Source organism: Emys orbicularis, chromosome 2 (genome assembly GCF_028017835.1).
Source record: "Emys orbicularis isolate rEmyOrb1 chromosome 2, rEmyOrb1.hap1, whole genome shotgun sequence".
Classification (NCBI taxonomy): domain Eukaryota; kingdom Metazoa; phylum Chordata; order Testudines; family Emydidae; genus Emys; species Emys orbicularis.
The window spans coordinates 130651920-130670600 of NC_088684.1; the positions used below are offsets into that span (position 1 = coordinate 130651920).

The window sequence follows — 18681 nt, forward strand, 5'->3', positions numbered from 1 at the left end:
AGGGCTGATGGATGTGGCCAAGTCATCTGGCTACTTCTTTCTGGCACAGGCTGGTCAGGACATCTTTCAGGATTGGGAAAAAGAAGGTCTGGGGCCCTAGGATACAGTGGAGTTGGCAGCCATGATGGCGAAGCTCGCTCCTTCCTCTTCTCTCGCCTTTCAGTCAGCCAGCCCAGTGCTAGCCAGCTTTCCCTAGCAGCCTCTCACTCTCTCTCTCTTTTTTTTTTAAGGCCCCGCCAATTCGGTCTAGTTTCCAACACACCAATTTTGGTGAATTGATTTCCGGTCCCATACTGTTCTTGTTTACCAGACATGATCTTAACACAGTCCTTGATTTATACCAAAATACCTTTTTGTTTGGACTGATTCAGTCTCTCTCTTTTTTGCACCTTTTCCCCATCAGCATTTGTTAGTACAAGTTATTGTGACATTTTCTGAACTTTCACTTTTTACAGTTGAGCTCGCAATTAGGGTAAATGTGTAGATCCAATTATCACAACAACCCATAGCTCACACTGACTTCAACCAGAGATATGGGGGCTCAGCGCCTCTCAGAAAGGAGCCAGGCCTCTGATACTCAATGCTGCCTGCAGAGGAATGGCATTGACAGCTCCTAGGGTCTTAGAACATGACCTAATCTGGGACTTTGAGTTGCAGTATATACACAAAGGGGAGAGTTAAAGGAGGCAGAAAGCAGCAGCAATTAAGAATTCTCTTGCTTCTAGAGGTTGTCAGATCCTTAATACTGTCTCCCTTTTATACTGAAGATACAGAGTTCACATTAAAGTTTTATTTAAAGGGGTATTAAAGATATCCTACCACATTAATCCCTCCTGCATGGCTTTTGGAGCATACTGTTCCAACATAGGCCATTCCTGCAGTTCCACCAAACCCCTTCTTCCTAGAGCACATTAGAAAGAAAAAAATTAAGGAAGAATCAACATAACTGTGCTGGAGGCATGACAGCCTATAATACAATGACCAGCTGTGCAAGAGCTCAGTGCATCTCTCTGTGCCACATAAAAGCAGTAGTAATACTGCTTCTGCTTTTCAATTATCTAACAGGAAGTACAGTGCTAAGAAAGTATGGCTCATATCAATACCATGCTTTTATTTAGACAATGGTTTGTTTTTTTAAAACTGGGCCCATATAATTTAGAGAGAGTCAATGCCCACTCCACTCCAAAATAAAAACGTAAGTAATATACCAACTCTATTTTTTTCTTTAAGTTTGTATTGTAGTGGCTGCTTTGTTATTCTCCATTAACTTTCCTTTCCTCAGCTTCCCCTCTGAGTCTTTAAATTTTGTTTCTCCAGTGTTCTTTTAGAAAGTCTGAGTGTAATACTACAGCATGTACAGTGTTTTACCTTGCATAACAGGCAAGAGTACAGTGAAGACTTAATATCAAACTTTATCAATAATATCAAGCTTTTTTTGTGTGAAATAAATTTGCTGGAAGGAGCTACCTGCCAAGCTGCCTTCTGACACACTGTAGGTTACCAAGCCCCCATCATGTGATCTCAGTATAGTATGCTACAGAGTACTTTAGTAACAAGAATGTCCCAAATGCCGCTTCCAAATATTAAACAAACTCCAGCTTAAGAAGGTGGGTGCTAATAGTGCAACAATGCAAATGTGCTAGTGACCTGGAGAAACACAAGCTAATTCTACACAGAAAGGCTCAAATCATGTAACTAGCTTCTGGATATTGATTACAGAAACAGCTTGTGCTCCATTAAACCACAACATTCAACACTCTACAGCTGTGATAGTTATGGTCTTCAAGGGAAAAGCCCTAGATCTACAAGTCTATCCAATACATGATGTGACAAAGGCTTCTCTGTGAAGTCACCCACAGCTGTGAGCTTTGTAATAAGAGAAATTAAGCAGCATCACGTTCGGAACAACCCAAAAATTGTTCTAATTTTAGTGATATCCCCATTTGTCAGGAACCAGATGTTTGTCTTCTAGTGGGTGGCAGAGGAAGCTTCTGAAAGATGAAACAAGTTGGTGCTGAATGTTCACACTGCTTCAGTAAACAGCATGTGCAGCAGATTGTTTCTGACTGCTCATAGTAAAGCCGTTACCATGGAATCTTCATTGAATGTAACCTTTATGTTTGAAGTTACTAATTAATACAAGTAAGCAAAGTCTCCTAGCAAAGCCCTTTCCTAAAATTATTTCTGGATAGGGAAAAAGATTCCCAGCACTTACAGAACAAACTGGGCACTGTCATGTCGTCGACGCGTGACAAGATTCTTCTCTCGCCACTGTACAAAGTTCCCCAGCACATCGCCGGCACTTCCGTCTGTGCTAATCAAGTTTTCGTTCTTCCAGATCTCCAAGCCAACCAGCACGATGCGAATATTTAGCATAATGTACATCTGAAAAGGCAAAGAAAAGGGGAATGCAGAGTGAAGCTGAGGATGGCCAGATATGAGCATGCCATAAGGATAAATCGTTTTTAGTATTATATATAAATCATAATGCCAAAATCTAATTTTTCAGTTTTCCTATGTAATAAGGATGTCAGTTTTCCAAATCGTATATGCCCTGCTATTAAATTTTAGTGGGCTAAAGGACTAGTGCCTATATACCACAGTGATAGGGTGCTATAGAAAAACTGAAGATAGACAAATAGAAAGACTCCTGATCACAAACCAATAGTGTCCCCAGCAAACCAAAGTCAAATTAAAACAGAGCACAACAGATCCATAGTTCGTAAGGCCAGAAGAGACAACTGTGATCATAGTCTGACCTCATCTGGATAATACAGATCACCACATTTCCCTGAATTAATTCCTGCTTCAAAACCAATAGTTATGGTTGAACTCAAGAATATCTTTTATAAAAACAAACAATCTTGATTTCAAGATTTCCAGTTATGGAGAATCCACCTCAATCCTTGGTAAATAAATACTACCACCACCTTACAGCTCCCACTAGCTCCATGGTGAGATGTCGTTGATTCAATGGTAATTCTAAGGGAGGAGTGCTTCCCACTGAATCATCAACATCACTTCCAATAGGACACTGGATTTCCCTTGTTCATCCACTTACTGACAAGGTCCTGACCCTGCTTAGCAGCATTCTGACAAGATAACAGACCAAGGTGGTCAATTTATAAAATTAAACACTTAAGTTGCAAGGCTACAACATTCAATATTATTGCCAATTTAGACACAGTATAGCTTTAACTTACACTATCCAGGTAATTTGCTAGATGCACCATCTCTTCTCTCACAGCAGCTTCACTCCTACCCAACAGCTCATACTGCAAGATAAAGAGGTTTATTAGTGGAAATAAGATGTGATCGACATGATTATAAGACACAAGAGGAAGAATAAGATCTTTTAAGTATTATTGTCAGGCTCCAAGTCTCATGTTTGGAAGTTACAGCCTGGAACTGTTGTCAAAAAAAAAAAGCACTAGAAGAGGGCAAACTAGTAGGCAGCACCTTTATAGATGCAGTCAGATCATCATCTGTTCAAGAGAGGCAGAACAGGAAGGGAAATATTCTCCTTTGACCATTAGAATCCTTGAATGTAAAGCTCTGACCCTCTGACGTTTTACGGTATATCCTATTTTGCAATGGTAGTAACATTATATATATTTGAATTGTCTAGGTTATGTCTGGCATTGTCTTTTAATAAATCCATTTGTAATAATGAGGCTGAAAGAATGCTTTAATACAGAAAGGTACATTACTCTGCCTTAAAATGTTTTATAATTATTTGGGGTGGGGGTGTTTAAGTTTCATCTCCCTCCGCCATAAGCAAAGAACTAAGGAAAAAACAATATATAATCCTACCCTTTCTTTGTCCACAACTATGAACAGCTCCACATATCTTGTCTGGGGAAGTATAGCTCTTTTCCTCTGCAAACAGGAAGAAAAAAAACACATTTTCTTTGTAGTTAACTACAAGTTTACCAAGTTCATCTGTAAAAACAAAGTGAGCTCATCCTAATCCATGCTCATATTTCACACTCAGTAAAACAAGAGCTTTACTAATGTAATCATAGAATCATAGAAGATTAGGGTTGGAAGAGACCTCAGACGGTCATCTAGTCCAATCCCCTGCTCAAAGCAGGACCTACCCCTACTAAATCATCCCAGCCAGGGCTTTGTCAAGCCAGGTCTTAAAAACCTCTAAGGATGGAGATTCCACCACCTTCCTAGGTAACCCATTCCAGTGCTTCACCACCCTCCTAGTGAAATAGTTTTTCCTAATATCCAACCTAGACCTCCCCCACTGAAACTTGAGACCACTGCTTCTTGTTCTGTCATCTGCCACCTCCATCCTCTTTGGAACCCCCCTTCAGGTAGTTGAAGGCTGCTATCAAATCCCCCCTCACGCTTCTCTTCTGCAGACTAAATAAGCCCAGTTCCCTCAGCCTCTCCTCATAAGTAACGTGCCCCAGCCCCCTAATCATTTTTGTTGCCCTCCGCTGGACTCTCTCCAATTTGTCCACATCCCTTCTGTAGTGGGGGGACCAAAACTGCACGCAATACTCCAGATGTGGCCTCAACAGTGTTGAATAGAGGGGAATAATCTCTTCCCTTGATCTACTGGCAATGCTCCTATTAATGCAGCCCAATATGCCGTTAGCCTTCTTGGCAACAAGGGCACCCTGCTGACTCATATCCAGCTTCTCATCCACTGTAATCCCCAGGTCCTTTTCTGCAGAACTGCCGCTTAGCCAGTCGGTCCCCAGCCTATAGCAGAGCATGGGGCTCTTCCGTCCTAAGTGCAGGACTCTGCACTTGCCCTTGGTGAACCTCATCAGATTTCTTTTGGCCCAATCCAATTTGTCTAGGTCACTCTGGACCCTATCCATACCCTCTAGCGTATCTACCTCTCCCCCAACCTTAGTGTCATCCACGAACCTGCTGAGGGTGTAATCCACCCCATCATTCAGATCATTAATGAAAATGTTGAACAAAACCGGCCCCAGGACCAACCCTTGGGGCACTCCGCTTGATACCGGCTGCCAACTAACATTGAGCTGTTGATCACTACCCATTGAGCCTGACGATCTAGCCAGCTTTCTATCCACCTTATAGTCCATTCATCCAATTTATACTTTTTTAACTTGCTGGCAAGAATACTGTGGGAGACCGTATCAAAAGCTTTGATAAAGTCAAGATATATCTCATCCACCGCTTTCCCCATATCCACAGAGCCAGTTATCTCATCATAGAAGGCAATCAGGTTGGTCAGGCATGACTTGCCCTTGGTGAATCCATGCTGACTGTTCCTGATCACCTTCCTCTCCTCCAAGTGCTTCAAAATGGAATCCTTGAGGACCTGCTCCATGATTTTTCCAGGGACTGAGGCTGTAGTTCCCCAGATTCTCCTTCTTCCCTTTTTTAAAGATGGGCACTATATTAGCCTTTTTCCAATCATCCGAGACCTCCCCCGATCGCCACGAGTTTTCAAAGATAATGGCCAATGGCTCTGCAATCACTTCAGCCTACTCCCTCAGCATTCTCAGATGCATTAGATCCAGCCCCATGGACTTGTGCATGTCCAGCTTTTCTAAATAGTCCTTAACCTGTTCTTTCACCACTGAGGACTGCTCACTCCCTCCCCATACTGTGCTGCCCAGTGCAGCAGTCTGGGATCTGATCTTGGCAGATGTGAAGATCGAGGCAAAAAAAGCATTCAATACTTCAAGCTTTTTCCACATCATCGGTCACTAGGTTGCCTCCTCCATTCAGTAAGAGTCCCACACTTTTCCTGACCTCCTTCTTGTTGCTAACATACCTGTAGAAGCCCTTATTACCCTTCACATCCCTTGCTAGATCCAACTCCAATTGTGCTTTGGCCTTCCTGATTACACCCCTGCATGCTCGAGCAATATTTTTATAGTCATCTGTCCAAGTTTCCACTTCTTGTAAGCTTCCTTTTCGTCTTTAAGCTCACCAAAGATTTCTTTGTTAAGCCAAGCTGGTCGCTTGCCATGTTTGCAATTCTTTCTGCACATCCAAAACACACCCAAAAGACACAGACAAATAAAAAAACTCATGCGAAGTAATAATTGCTCTGCACATGTTTTTGACTAAAGACTGGCCACATAACCAGTAAGTCCTGCTAAATTTTGAAAGTAAGGGATTTTTTTTATTCCCATTCATGTTTTTTTAGAAAGGCAACGTATACTTCTCTGTAGATGAAGTAGGGAAAATGGCAGTAGCTGTGATAAATATTAATTGTCAGTAGTTGCTAACAAATGCTGTAAAGAGAATAAGCATACATGTTTTTCACATGCCTCACACATTTTATTGCTACCATCTTTTTAGTTCAAATTTAAACTTTAAGTGAAACAAGAAACCCCAAACAAACTTTGTTACTTTGATGGTTATGAGAATGATGTAACAGTCCCAGTTTCAGCCATCCTGGCTTCTGACACAGAACTCTGCTGATGAGCCTCAGTCTTGACAGCAGCAGTCCTGCCCTCATCATCCCCCGTCATGCAGCTCTGTCAACACATCTCAATCTATCCTACAGCAACCTTGCTACTTCTTTTGTACTAATACAGCCTGGAGGAAACTGTAACCATTTTGTTCAAATATGATAGATTTATGGAGTTCTTACAGCAGGTAGAAAAATGCCTGAGTCAGAATCCTTAAATGTGGTAAGCTCTGAGAGAAACCTCATACACAATTTCCATCTTATTAGTTGAACAGTCATAAAAGCAATTCCAAATTGCAGTGCAGAGAGGACACTAGAATACTCACTCGCAGCAACTGAGTCATGCTGGGAGGATGCTCATCCTCTGTGTGTTCTCTTTCAGGGGCTGTGTTGTTAACTCCACACATCATGGGCTCCTTCTTCACATTCTCCATTCGATATATAATGTGTTTGAGGCCAGAGGAGGAATCCATCGGCTCAATTCCATACGTGACATTTTCCACTTGCAGCAGTCCCCTAGCAATCGGATTAATACGCATTACCGCCAAGCAACTACTAGACTAAATCCAGAGGCTGCCGTTATCAAGACGTTTGGGAAGGATGGGGGAGGGAACAACAAACATCTTACAGAAAGAAATATAGAACAAATCTAGGCCCCACTCCTGCAGACACTTGTGCGCTGTGCTTAACTTTAAGCATGCAAGCAGCCTCATGACTTCAGTGGAACAATCCACGTGTGCCATGTTAAGCATATTCATAAGAGTTTGCAGTATCGAGGCCTTAATCATTGACTCTGAAAACAGAAATGTTTCAGTTCAGTTAATGTTGCCATTTACATTTCTGCAACAGCAAAGCAGTAAAGAACAGTGATGTGAATGTCAATAGACAAATGAAGAAAATCCTAAAGGTGCTGAAATTATCTCAGGTCAAAGATTTTTCAAATTAAAGTTGATCATAAAACACTTTAAGTGTCAAGTCTCAGTAAAATTGCTAATCAAGATTTTATTTAAAAACTCCCTAACACTAAAGAATAATTGCATACAATACAAAAATGATCATTTAAATTAACTTTCTATACAAGATTGTAAAAATACTAAGAACTACAGATGCAACAATTTCTGTTGGATTTACTGATGGCTGAACAGTGAAGTCAGTTGTTTTGGAGGGGTGGGGAGGAATTCTGGATTGGAATTTTTGAGGACAAACGGTAGTCACACCAATCAAATAATTTTGTTTTAATCAAAATATGTTAGTTTTGTATCAACAAAAGACTGCAAAAACATGATGGTATTAATTAAACACAATACTCTCATGCAGCCCAGCACCAACAGATGAAATACAGTTTGGCTCAAAACTAATTAAGTCAACAGGAGAATAAGATTCTGTTTCAGAGAATTGGATTATAACAATGCATAGTTGTGATAACTACATACACAAGAAGAGTTATGTTACCTGAGTCCAAAGCAAGTGCTGACAGCAACAATGGAATCTGGTATCCCCTCCACATATCCCTGATAGTGGCAGTGTTCCTAAGGAAAAAAATAAAGAAATTAATTATGTATTAGTTCTATACTTACACAATGCAACTGACTACAACTGCTGCTGCTATTGTTCACCTTGCTGCACTAACGGTAGGATGAGATCTCCTTCTCTAACCTGAAGAAGTATGTGCATGGGATGGTGCCACACATGTGTTTATCCTCCACACAGGTAAACATGTGGAGTTAATCTAAATACCAGATGCTCTAGGACGCTTGTATTATTATTAAACACAATGAAAGCCAGCCTCCTAGTACTTGCAGGTCCATTTAACACCCCAACAGGACCAGCAATTCAGCACTACTGAATTGTCTAAGGGACATCTACACTTAAAACGCTACAGCGGTATAGCTGCACCATTGTAGCGCTTCAGTGTAGACACTACGTACAAGTCCCCTGTCAGTGTAGGTAGGGCTTAAATTCAGCTGGAGCTGTCTGGAGCAGAGCTCCGGTAAATATTTTCAACCCCCCTGGAGTTTTCCTGGCATGGGGAGGGCTCTAGGAAATAGGAAGGGGGGGAGGGATAGTTCAGTGGTTTGAGCATTGGCCTGCTAAACCCAGGGTTGTGAGTTCAATCCTTGAGGGGGCCATTTAGGGATTTGGGGATTTAGTTGGGAATTGGTCCTGCTTTGAGCAGGGGGTTGGATTAGATGACTCCCTGATATTCTATGAAATACTCTATGAGAATTTAAGCCCTGGGTGTAGGTAATCTACCTCCCCAAGAGGTAGCACAGTCTCCACCGGGACTTTGGTCAGCTTAAATATGCCACTCAGGCATATGGATTTTTCACACCCCTGAGCAACATAGTTATGGCAACCTAATTTTCTAGTGCAGACCAGGCCTAAATCCCACCCCATTAGCTCGCTTACCTGAACACTAGCAAATATACTCTTAGGCCTGGTCTACACTAGAAAATTAGGTCAGCATAACTACATCACTCAAGGATGTGAAAAATCCATCCTCTAAGCGGAGTAGTTAAGCCAACCTAAGTCCCTGTGTAGACAGTGCTAGGTTGACGGAAGAATTCTTCTGTCAAACTAGATACCACATCTCAGAGAAGTGGATTAGCTACACTGATGGGAGAATCCCACCCGTCAGTGTAAGTAGTGCCTACACCAGTGGTTTTCCATCTATGGTCCCTAGACCCCTGGGGGTCTCCAGACTAGATCTAACATTTCCAAAGGGGTCCGCACCTCCATTTGAAATTTTTTAGGATTGTGCAAATGAAAAAAAGGTTGAAAACCATTGGTCTACACTGAAAGGCTACAGAGGCTGTAGAGTTTTAAGATTTTACAGGTATGTCTACACTTAAGTCTACTCTCCTAATGTCTGTTCTAATATTAATCAACCAGGCTCAGAAACACCATCTGTGAACAGTCTCTGGACTTGAAGCTGAGCTGTCCAACTTCAATGTTGTTTGTTGTCCCCTTCCCACCCCACCCACAAGAAATATCTTAAGTTCAGCCCAGTCGCTGTGAGCCAGTGAGGAGGGCTTAAATTCTCCCCGAGTATTTCCAGGCACCAAGGCTCCTGCAGGTTAAAATATTTACTGGAGCTCCGCTCCGGTCAGCTCCAACTGAATTTAAGCCCTGCCAGTCAGCCATTCAGCCTTCCAGGAATGAATTTTGCATGATACACTCTTTGGCTTGTGTATAGCCTCTCTCTGGCTAGAGTGAGGTAAACATCTGCTATTATTGCCAATGGACAGACACTCTGTGCTGCCTAAGCATGCCTCGACCAGCCCTGACGAGGCATTGTCAGGAAAACAGAACAATGCCAGATGAAAGCCATTATCCACTCAAGCCTGACTTCCAATGAGATCCCAGGACAAGACACAAAACGATCCATTCTAATGCAGCAATTCCATCCCCTGGGAGCAAAACATGTGGTTTCACAGCCTACTAAATACACAAGATTTACATCACACCCCCATCACAAAAACCCATACAGGGGCATGCCCAACATGCTCTGTACTCGACCTGGCCCTGTTTTGTAAATTATCCTCGGGGGCGAGTACAAGGCAAATGCATTTCATTCTGTGCCACACAGAATGTTCACTGCATTGCAGCTGTAGCTCTAAGGTTCTCTAGCAGACATATTTTTGGAGATCACTGTAGTTGTCGGGCGGCTGAAATCATTTGTTCTTTGGCCTCGTGCCTTACAAAGTTCTTAAAGCATGTAATAATCCCCAGAGCAACAGGGCTTGTCATGGCCTCTGGCTGAACTAAAGCCTCACTATAAGCACAAACTGTGTTCCTCCTTTGATTCAAGTACCTGCCTTTCCATAGAAAGGCAAAGGGGGGGGAAAAAACAAAAAACTCAACTGCTCCATTTTCAAGCAAGAGATAGTGTGCATCACACCACACACACACAAACAACAGAGCAGACTTATTTTAAACAAGGGAAGGGTGGATAAAGTAAAATGCGCATATACTTGTTATGACATGAGGCACCATTTGTGTTTGTTCCATGAAACCAGTTAATCATTCTTTGAAAATGTAATGTCTAATGGCCATCTGGTGAAGCAACGGGGGTGGAAGCAGTCCATATGGGGAGAAGAGTTGTGCACACTTTTTCTAGTTAAGTAGTTCTGATTATAATCCATGGACCACTAGTGCTATAGGATCACAAACATTTAATGATCCAAGCAGTTGGGGGAGGAGTATGGCTAAGAGGGAAACAGTCCATGAAAGTTGTTATATTCTATATCTGGTTTTATACTGCTTCAAAGTGCCATAAAGAGTTATATCTGACAGTCATTAAGGTGAACTGCCAACAGGGTGTTTTGCCCCCCTCGATTGCTCTGACGCATGGCAGACAGGACCAATGCCCTGGAAGGGGAGGTGGCGTTCAGCGAACAATAGAAACATTACGTTGCTCTTGTATTTACAGTATAGAAACACCAGTATAACCAGAATATAAACAGAAAAGACGCTCAATGGCTAATCAAGACAAGTATTTCCTTTTTAATTAAAAAATTCAGATTAAAAAAAAACCACACACACACACACACACAGGAAAAATCCAGTTTTTTAAATAAAACGTGAGTGCACACCCACCTGCCTGCCCTCCCACCCATCACAGAAAAGTGTGATTTTTCTAGTGTTATGTGCCAGGGGCCAGATTCCCATCTTAAATCTCAAGGCATCTTCCCAGGTGAGGAGTGAAATATGTTGTGCATTTTGCAGATTAGAACCTACTCCTTTAGAAGACGCTCCAGTCAGTTTCTTAATACATCACTCTTGAATAATGCAGAATTATGAAGTCCTAATCACCCTGATTCAACAAGGATACAAAAGAAAGAAAACCCACCTGCATGTCCGGATTTTCAGACTGCAACTTCCCTTCCTCACTGTAGGTATATACTGTGAAATCTTTGGGTAAAAATTCTCTGAAAAAATGGGGGCAGGGGAGGGGAGAAACACAAAAATGTTGATGCAACAAGAAAACAAACAGATCCTTGTCAATAGTGGTAGTATTGAAAAATCTGTATTGAAATAAGGAAACTGATATAAAAAAAAAAAAAAAAAAAAACATGAACCACTGAGGAATTATGCAGTTACTAGGACCTATTCTCTATGTAACTATACTATGGCAAAACTCAAGGTACTGAGATAGGATATTTAATGCAAGAATCTACCACCTCCTCAGGGATGAAACACAAAAAGACAAGAGAAAACATCAAAACAGAGCTAGATGCTCACCAGCTGTAAGGCAGGGAATAGAAAAGTGCAGCAGTCAGAGGCCGACTGGCTGCGCCTGGCTTCTCTATCTCCAGTTTTGGAGAAAAGCATATTGGGAAATATTTTTTAAAAGGGTGACCCAGTACTGAATTCAAAGAAGGCCAAGCAGCCAGAAAGCAGAGAAGTCAAATCCCCATGCTTTTGAGGACCAGGGATCTGATGAATGACAGCCTGAGACCTCACAGCCTAGTGAGTTTGGCCAAGTTGTCTCTTTTGTTTATTATTACAACATGCTGATTATGAGGAACATCAACTTAAAAAAACCACTTCTGACTGATTTTAACCTATTGTTGTTACAAGCCTTAAAAATCACTGTACAAGGACTAGAGAAAAAAATATCTCTATGTTCAGAGTGTGTTTACAGCCAGTTTCCTCATTTGCATGGATCTTGACCACAGCAACAAGGGAAAGAATTTAAAAATAAAACTGTAGAAGCCAAAAGCCAGCAGCTAAAAAAGGTAGGTGTTTTGTTTGAAGTGAGATGGGTCCTTTTAATCCCTGCCCAGATCCCCCTTCCTGTACTTGAGGTTGATCACCACATCATCAAAGCAGCTCAGAAAAATGTTTAGTTGGTACCCTATTGTGGGGGGATGGGAGGGAGGGAGGGAGAGTTAGTCCACTTTCAACTGTTTTCCTGTACGGGTTTAACAGAGCTAATGTGCAAACACACTTCGGACACACCACCTCCAGGACTGAAAACAGCATGTTACCTGGAAACAGCATCCAGGACTGGAAAGATCTAATGCAGTTGATAGGAAGTGAATAATCCCAGGGCACAGTTACCAGAAGCCAGAGGGAAAAACGAGTCACTTACTTGTTTTTTTCTAGGTGAATTATGTGTTTCCTTCCCGCTACATGAATGACATATGACATCTTGTCCTGAACACAAAAGAGAGAACACTTACACGTTGCAATAACAAAAATGCTCTCTCAGCCATCATCCAAAACCCTGGAGTAAACAGCAACCACATGCCCAGTTATTCTAAATGTGCCACTAATGTCACCTTCATCAGCCCTGCTGTTAAGGAAGGCCTTATATTCAGCTGGTAAATATGCCCGATGGGATGTTAGATGGGGTGGGATCTGAGTTACTACAGAGAATTCTTTCCTGGGTGCTGGCTGGTGAGTCTTGCCCACATGCTCAGGATTTAACTGATCGCCATATTTGGGGTCAGGAAGGAATTTTCCTCCAGGGCAGATTGGTAGAGACCCTGGAGGTTTTTCGCCTTCCTCTGCAGCGTGGGGCATGGGTCACTTGCTGGAGGATTCTCTGCACCTTGAGGTCTTTAAACCACGATTTGAGGACTTCAATAACTCAGGCATAGGTTAGGGGTTTGTTACAGGAGTGGGTGGGTTGTGCAGGAGGTCAGACTAGATGATCATAATGGTCCCTTCTGACCTTAAAGTCTATGAGCTGCTATAACTCAGCCGGGAGGGTTTACTTAAGGCCATCACTTTGCACATTCATTCTCAGTTCACATACATTTAGTTCCCAAATTATTGCCTGCCTTGGCCATTTCTACACCTACAAAACCCAAGAGACTGAGCTAATAAAGAAACTCCCATTCTTAATCATTTTGCTGATTTCAGACTGCAGGCATAAACAAAATACGGGTAATCCCGTTATGTCACATGACACTCCAGACACAAATTCCAGCATAGTTCTAACTCACGCATAGAAAGTTATTTCAAAATTAGCTTTCTGCGTTTAATTATTCCATCAATAGCATGATTCTAAGTCTCCTGGAAAGAAGCTTAGTGCTTTTCATATAATCTCCTCAGCTGGGAAAGGACAATGCGGTTTTTCCTTCAGCATGTATGTTCTGGTCCTTTATGGCCTATTCTCTCCACTGCCTGGTACTATCCCAGTAGGTTGGGATCTGTTTATTTAAAGGGACAGTTCAAATTGACTGGTGACAACATTAATTATCACAATATGAGCAAGCACTGGCTTACCACTGCAGTCAGCTGCAAGGCATCTGTGATACAGTATCATGCCCTGGTCACAGAAATCCTGTTAATCCTGACCAACTGACAGTCAGTTTAAGCCTTAAGTGCCTTAAAGTGCACAGACTTTGTCCTACTGTGGGGAAGTTACATGGCTTGATGGGTCTATGACGCACTAAACACCATCATCTGAAAGCCAGCACAATGTCTTGCATATGTTGTGGGAGGCTGGACACTTGCAATCATTTTCAGTTACATTGTTCAGGGGATGGACTAACTGAATTTAGGGCCAGTTTTAGACAAAGCTGATTCAGAAGCAGAGAATGATTTTGAACACTTCCAAGTACCTGTACTGAGGAGGAATTGGAGGCCGCTCGCCGCTCTCTTGTTAACCTCTGTGGATGTATAATTTCATAGGAAGACAAATGAGAGGTCTGCTGGAAACCTAGAAAAGAAAAAGCAAATGCTGTCACATTCATGTCACTAAGGAAATAAAACAGACAGACCATGCCCAAGGAATGAAACAACTTCTCTTTAGAAGGATGGTCCAGGGGTTAAGGTGCAAGTTTGGGATTTGAGAGACCCAGGTTCAATTACCTGTTCTGCCACAGACTTCCAGAGTGACCTAATGCAAGTCACTTAGCCTCTCTATGCCTCAGTTATCTATCGGTAGAAACAGGACAATAGCACTGCCCTACCTCTCCTGGGTGTGATGAGGATAGACACATTGTTAGGTGCTCAGATACTACAGTAATGGGAGCCATATAAGTACCTATGATAAATCTGGAACCAGATTGACTCTTATAACTGGCTTTCTATCTAAGACATTTTATTTTTAAATTGATACAAATGAAGGTATTAACCACTGATAGCATACTTAATATCGGGTATGGTATCTTCTTCATACAAATATAGGATACTATCCAACCTTCTGCATCAAAGAGGGACAAACTAAGAAGCTTATACTCAGCATTTAATGACCGGACTAGAGGAAGAAAATAAATTCTGCCAACCAGCCTATTGTTCATGAAAGTATCGTACTCCGAGGCAGCAGCATATGTTTAAAAAGATCAACCCCCTTCTGAAGAGGGTGCTTCTGACAAGTGCAGGGAGCACAGGGCAGAACACCACCCATCCGGATAAAAACTTTCAGGCCACAAAATGACTTACAAATACGCACTGCCACAAAATACAGTGATCACCTGAGAACTGGAGAGTAATAAACTAAGTTAGCCAGACTGCCTCAAATAAGAAGCTCATTCAAGACTCGACAATCCGATAGTCTCTTAAAATACCAACAACAATACCTTACACCTTTCATGATGTTTCAAAGCACTGTACATCAGTATCATTATCCCCATTATGACATATGGGGAAAATGAGGCACAGAGAGGGGTAGGAACTTGCCCAAGGTCACCCAGCAGACCAGTGGCAGAGCTGGGAATGGACCCCCCACGTCTCCTGAATCCACGTCCACTAGGCCACACTGCCTCCCTAGATTATACTAGAGAGGCTCCTAAAACCTACTTTTCTCCCTCCCCAGGGTGTAGCAGCAGCAAACCCAGGCAGCAACTCCTACAAAACTCAGCAATGCCAGTCAAAGCTTTTACATGTTAAAGGCTGTTCAAGCACAGTAGGCCACGAAAGGGCATTTTAAGGACTAACTGAATGCATGCAATATATAATGGAGAAGTAGCCTCTTTCAGGAGAAAGTCTAGCATAGAATATTGTTGTTATATACAGGATTTATACAGGCATCCTAGCAACATGATGCAGATGCTTCCTAATAAGGACAGCTGGACAACTGAGTTGGGATCATAGAATCATAGAATATCAGGGTTGGAAGGGACCTCAGGAGGTCATCTAGTCCAACCCCCTGCTCAAAGCAGGACCAATTCCCAACTAAATCATCCCAGCCAGGGCTTTGTCAAGCCGGGCCTTAAAAACCTCCAAGGAAGGAGACTCCACCACCTCCCTAGGTAACGCATTCCAGTGCTTCACCACCCTCCTAGTGAAATAGTGTTTCCTAATATCCAACCTAGACCTCCCCCACTGCAACTTGAGACCATTGCTCCTTGTTCTGTCATCTGCCACCATTGAGAACAGCCGAGTTCCATCCTCTTTGGAACCCCCCTTCAGGTAGTTGAAGGCTGCTATCAAATCCCCCCTCATTCTTCTCTTCTGGAGACTAAACAATCCCAGTTCCCTCAGCCTCTCCTCATAAGTCATGCGCTCCAGACCCCTAATCATTTTTGTTGCCCTCCGCTGGACTCTTTCCAATTTTTCCACATCCTTCTTGTAGTGTGGGGCCCAAAACTGGACACAGTACTCCAGATGAGGCCTCACCAATGTCGAATAAAGGGGAACGATCACATCCCTCGATCTGCTGGCAATGCCCCTACTTATACAGCCCAAAATGCCGTTAGCCTTCTTGGCAACAAGAGCACACTGTTGACTCATATCCAGCTTCTCGTCCACTGTGACCCCTAGGTCCTTTTCTGCAGAACTGCTACCTAGCCATTCGGTCCCTAGTCTGTAGCTGTGCATGGGATTCTTCCGTCCTAAGTGCAGGACTCTGCACTTGTCCTTGTTGAACCTCATCAGGTTTCTTTTGGCCCAATCCTCTAATTTGTCTAGGTCCCTCTGTATCCGATCCCTACCCTCTAGTGTATCTACCACGCCTCCTAGTTTAGTGTCATCGGCAAACTTGCTGAGAGTGCAGTCCACACCATCCTCCAGATCATTAATAAAGATATTAAACAAAACCGGCCCCAGGACCGACCCTTGGGGCACTCCGCTTGAAACTGGCTGCCAACTAGACATGGAGCCATTGATCACTACCCGTTGAGCCCGACGATCTAGCCAGCTTTCTATCCACCTTACAGTCCATTCATCCAGCCCATACTTCTTTAACTTGGCAGCAAGAATACTGTGGGAGACGGTATCAAAAGCTTTGCTAAAGTCAAGGAATAACACATCCACTGCTTTCCCCTCATCCACAGAGCCAGTTATCTCATCATAGAAGGCAATTAGGTTAGTCAGGCACGACTTCCCCTTGGTGAATCCATGCTGACTGTTCCTGATCACTTTCCTCTCCTCTAAGTGTTTCATAATTGATTCCTTGAGGACCTGCTCCATGATTTTTCCAGGGACTGAGGTGAGGCTGACTGGCCTGTAGTTCCCCGGATCCTCCTTCTTCCCTTTTTTAAAGATGGGCACTACATTAGCCTTTTTCCAGTCATCCGGGACCTCCCCCGATCGCCATGAGTTTTCAAAAATAATGGCTAATGGCTCTGCAATCTCATCCGCCAACTCCTTTAGCACCCTCGGATGCAGCGCATCCGGCCCCATGGACTTGTGCACGTCCAGTTTTTCTAAATAGTCCCGAACCACTTCTTTCTCCACAGAGGGCTGGTCACCTTCTCCCCATATTGTGCTGCCCAGTGCAGCAGTCTGGGAGCTGACCTTGTTTGTGAAGACAGAGGCAAAAAAATCATTGAGTACATTAGCTTTTTCCACATCCTCGGTCACTAGGTTGCCTCCCTCATTCAGTAAGGGGCCCACACTTTCCTTGACTTTCTTCTTGTTGCTAACATACCTGAAGAAACCCTTCTTGTTCCTCTTAACATCCCTTGCTAGCTGCAACTCCAAGTGTGATTTGGCCTTCCTGATTTCACTCCTGCATGCCTGAGCAATATTTTTATACTCCTCCCTGGTCATTTGTCCAATCTTCCACTTCTTGTAAGCTTCTTTTTTGCGTTTAAGATCAGCAAGGATTTCACTGTTTAGCCAAGCTGGTCGCCTGCCATATTTACTATTCTTTCTACACATCGGGATGGTTTGTTCCTGCAACCGCAATAAGGATTCTTTAAAATACAGCCAGCTCTCCTGGACCCCTTTGCCCTTCATGTTATTCTTCCAGGGGATCCTGCCCATCTGTTCCCTGAGGGAGTCAAAGTCTGCTTTTCTGAAGTCCAGGGTCCGTATTCTGCTGCTCTCCTTTCTTCCTTGTGTCAGGATCCTGAACTCGACCATCTCATGGTCACTGCCTCCCAGGTTCCCATCCACTTTTGCTTCCCCTACTAATTCTTCCCTGTTTGTGAGTAGCAGGTCAAGAAAAGCTCTGCCCCTAGTTGGTTCCTCCAGCACTTGCACCAGGAAATTGTCCCCTACACTTTCCAAAAACTTCCTGGATTGTCTGTGCACCGCTGTATTGCTCTCCCAGCAGATATCAGGGTGATTAAAGTCTCCCATGAGAACCAGGGCCTGCGATCTAGCAACTTCTGCTAGTTGCCAGAAGAAAGCCTCGTCCACCTCATCCCCCTGATCTGGTGGTCTATAGCAGACTCCGACCACGACATCAACCTTGTTGCTCACACTTCTCAACTTTATCCAGAGACACTCAGGTTTTTCTGCAGTTTCATACCGGAGCTCTGAGCAGTCATACTCCTCTCTTACATACAACGCAACTCCCCCACCTTTTCTGCCCTGCCTGTCCTTCCTGAACAGTTTATATCCATCCATGATAGTACTCCAGTCATGTGAGTTATCCCACCAAGTCTCTGTTATTCCAATCGCATCATAGTTCCCTGACTGTGCCAGGACTTCCAGTTCTCCCTGCTTGTTTCCCAGGCTTCTTGCATTTGTGTATAGTGTATAGCTTCTAATGAATTTACGCTATAAAATAAGGTAGCACATGTGGGTTTATGATCAGCCAAAAAAACCCAGGGTCTGTGCTTAAGCCAACAGCCATTCCCCTTGGAAAGATGGTGATGGGAGCTACAAAGGGTTTTAAGTACAACAGATTTTACTGGCACATAACGGTGGAATCAATGAGCTCACCAGAAGGGCACAAGCTTTAAAACCTAAAATAAAGAAGGAGGGAAATATTTCTATTTCCTGTAACAATTCATCTCCAAAACTACATTGCCATTCTTGTAGTTTATGATCGCTGAGGATCTTCCACAAGGAAATGTCTACAGTCCAACTGGAGCTCACACTAGCTGTTTGCCACAATGGGAGAAAAGGGAATAGAG

The 18681-nt window shown here is 43.1% G+C and overlaps 1 protein-coding gene across 1 annotated transcript in view; it reads right to left on the reverse strand.

The window, feature by feature from the left end:
* The window catches only part of ADAM9 (ADAM metallopeptidase domain 9), a 51997-nt gene that overhangs the window by 20231 nt on the left and 13085 nt on the right, over positions 1-18681 (reverse strand). Inside the window, exons 2-10 of the mRNA XM_065398223.1 lie at positions 13993-14090; positions 12513-12577; positions 11268-11346; positions 7868-7944; positions 6742-6931; positions 3814-3879; positions 3204-3275; positions 2216-2385; positions 820-901 (exon numbers count right to left, since the gene is read on the reverse strand). Of these exons, the coding sequence (XP_065254295.1) occupies positions 820-901; positions 2216-2385; positions 3204-3275; positions 3814-3879; positions 6742-6931; positions 7868-7944; positions 11268-11346; positions 12513-12577; positions 13993-14090 (899 nt within the window). The remainder of the gene's footprint in view (positions 1-819; positions 902-2215; positions 2386-3203; positions 3276-3813; positions 3880-6741; positions 6932-7867; positions 7945-11267; positions 11347-12512; positions 12578-13992; positions 14091-18681) is intronic.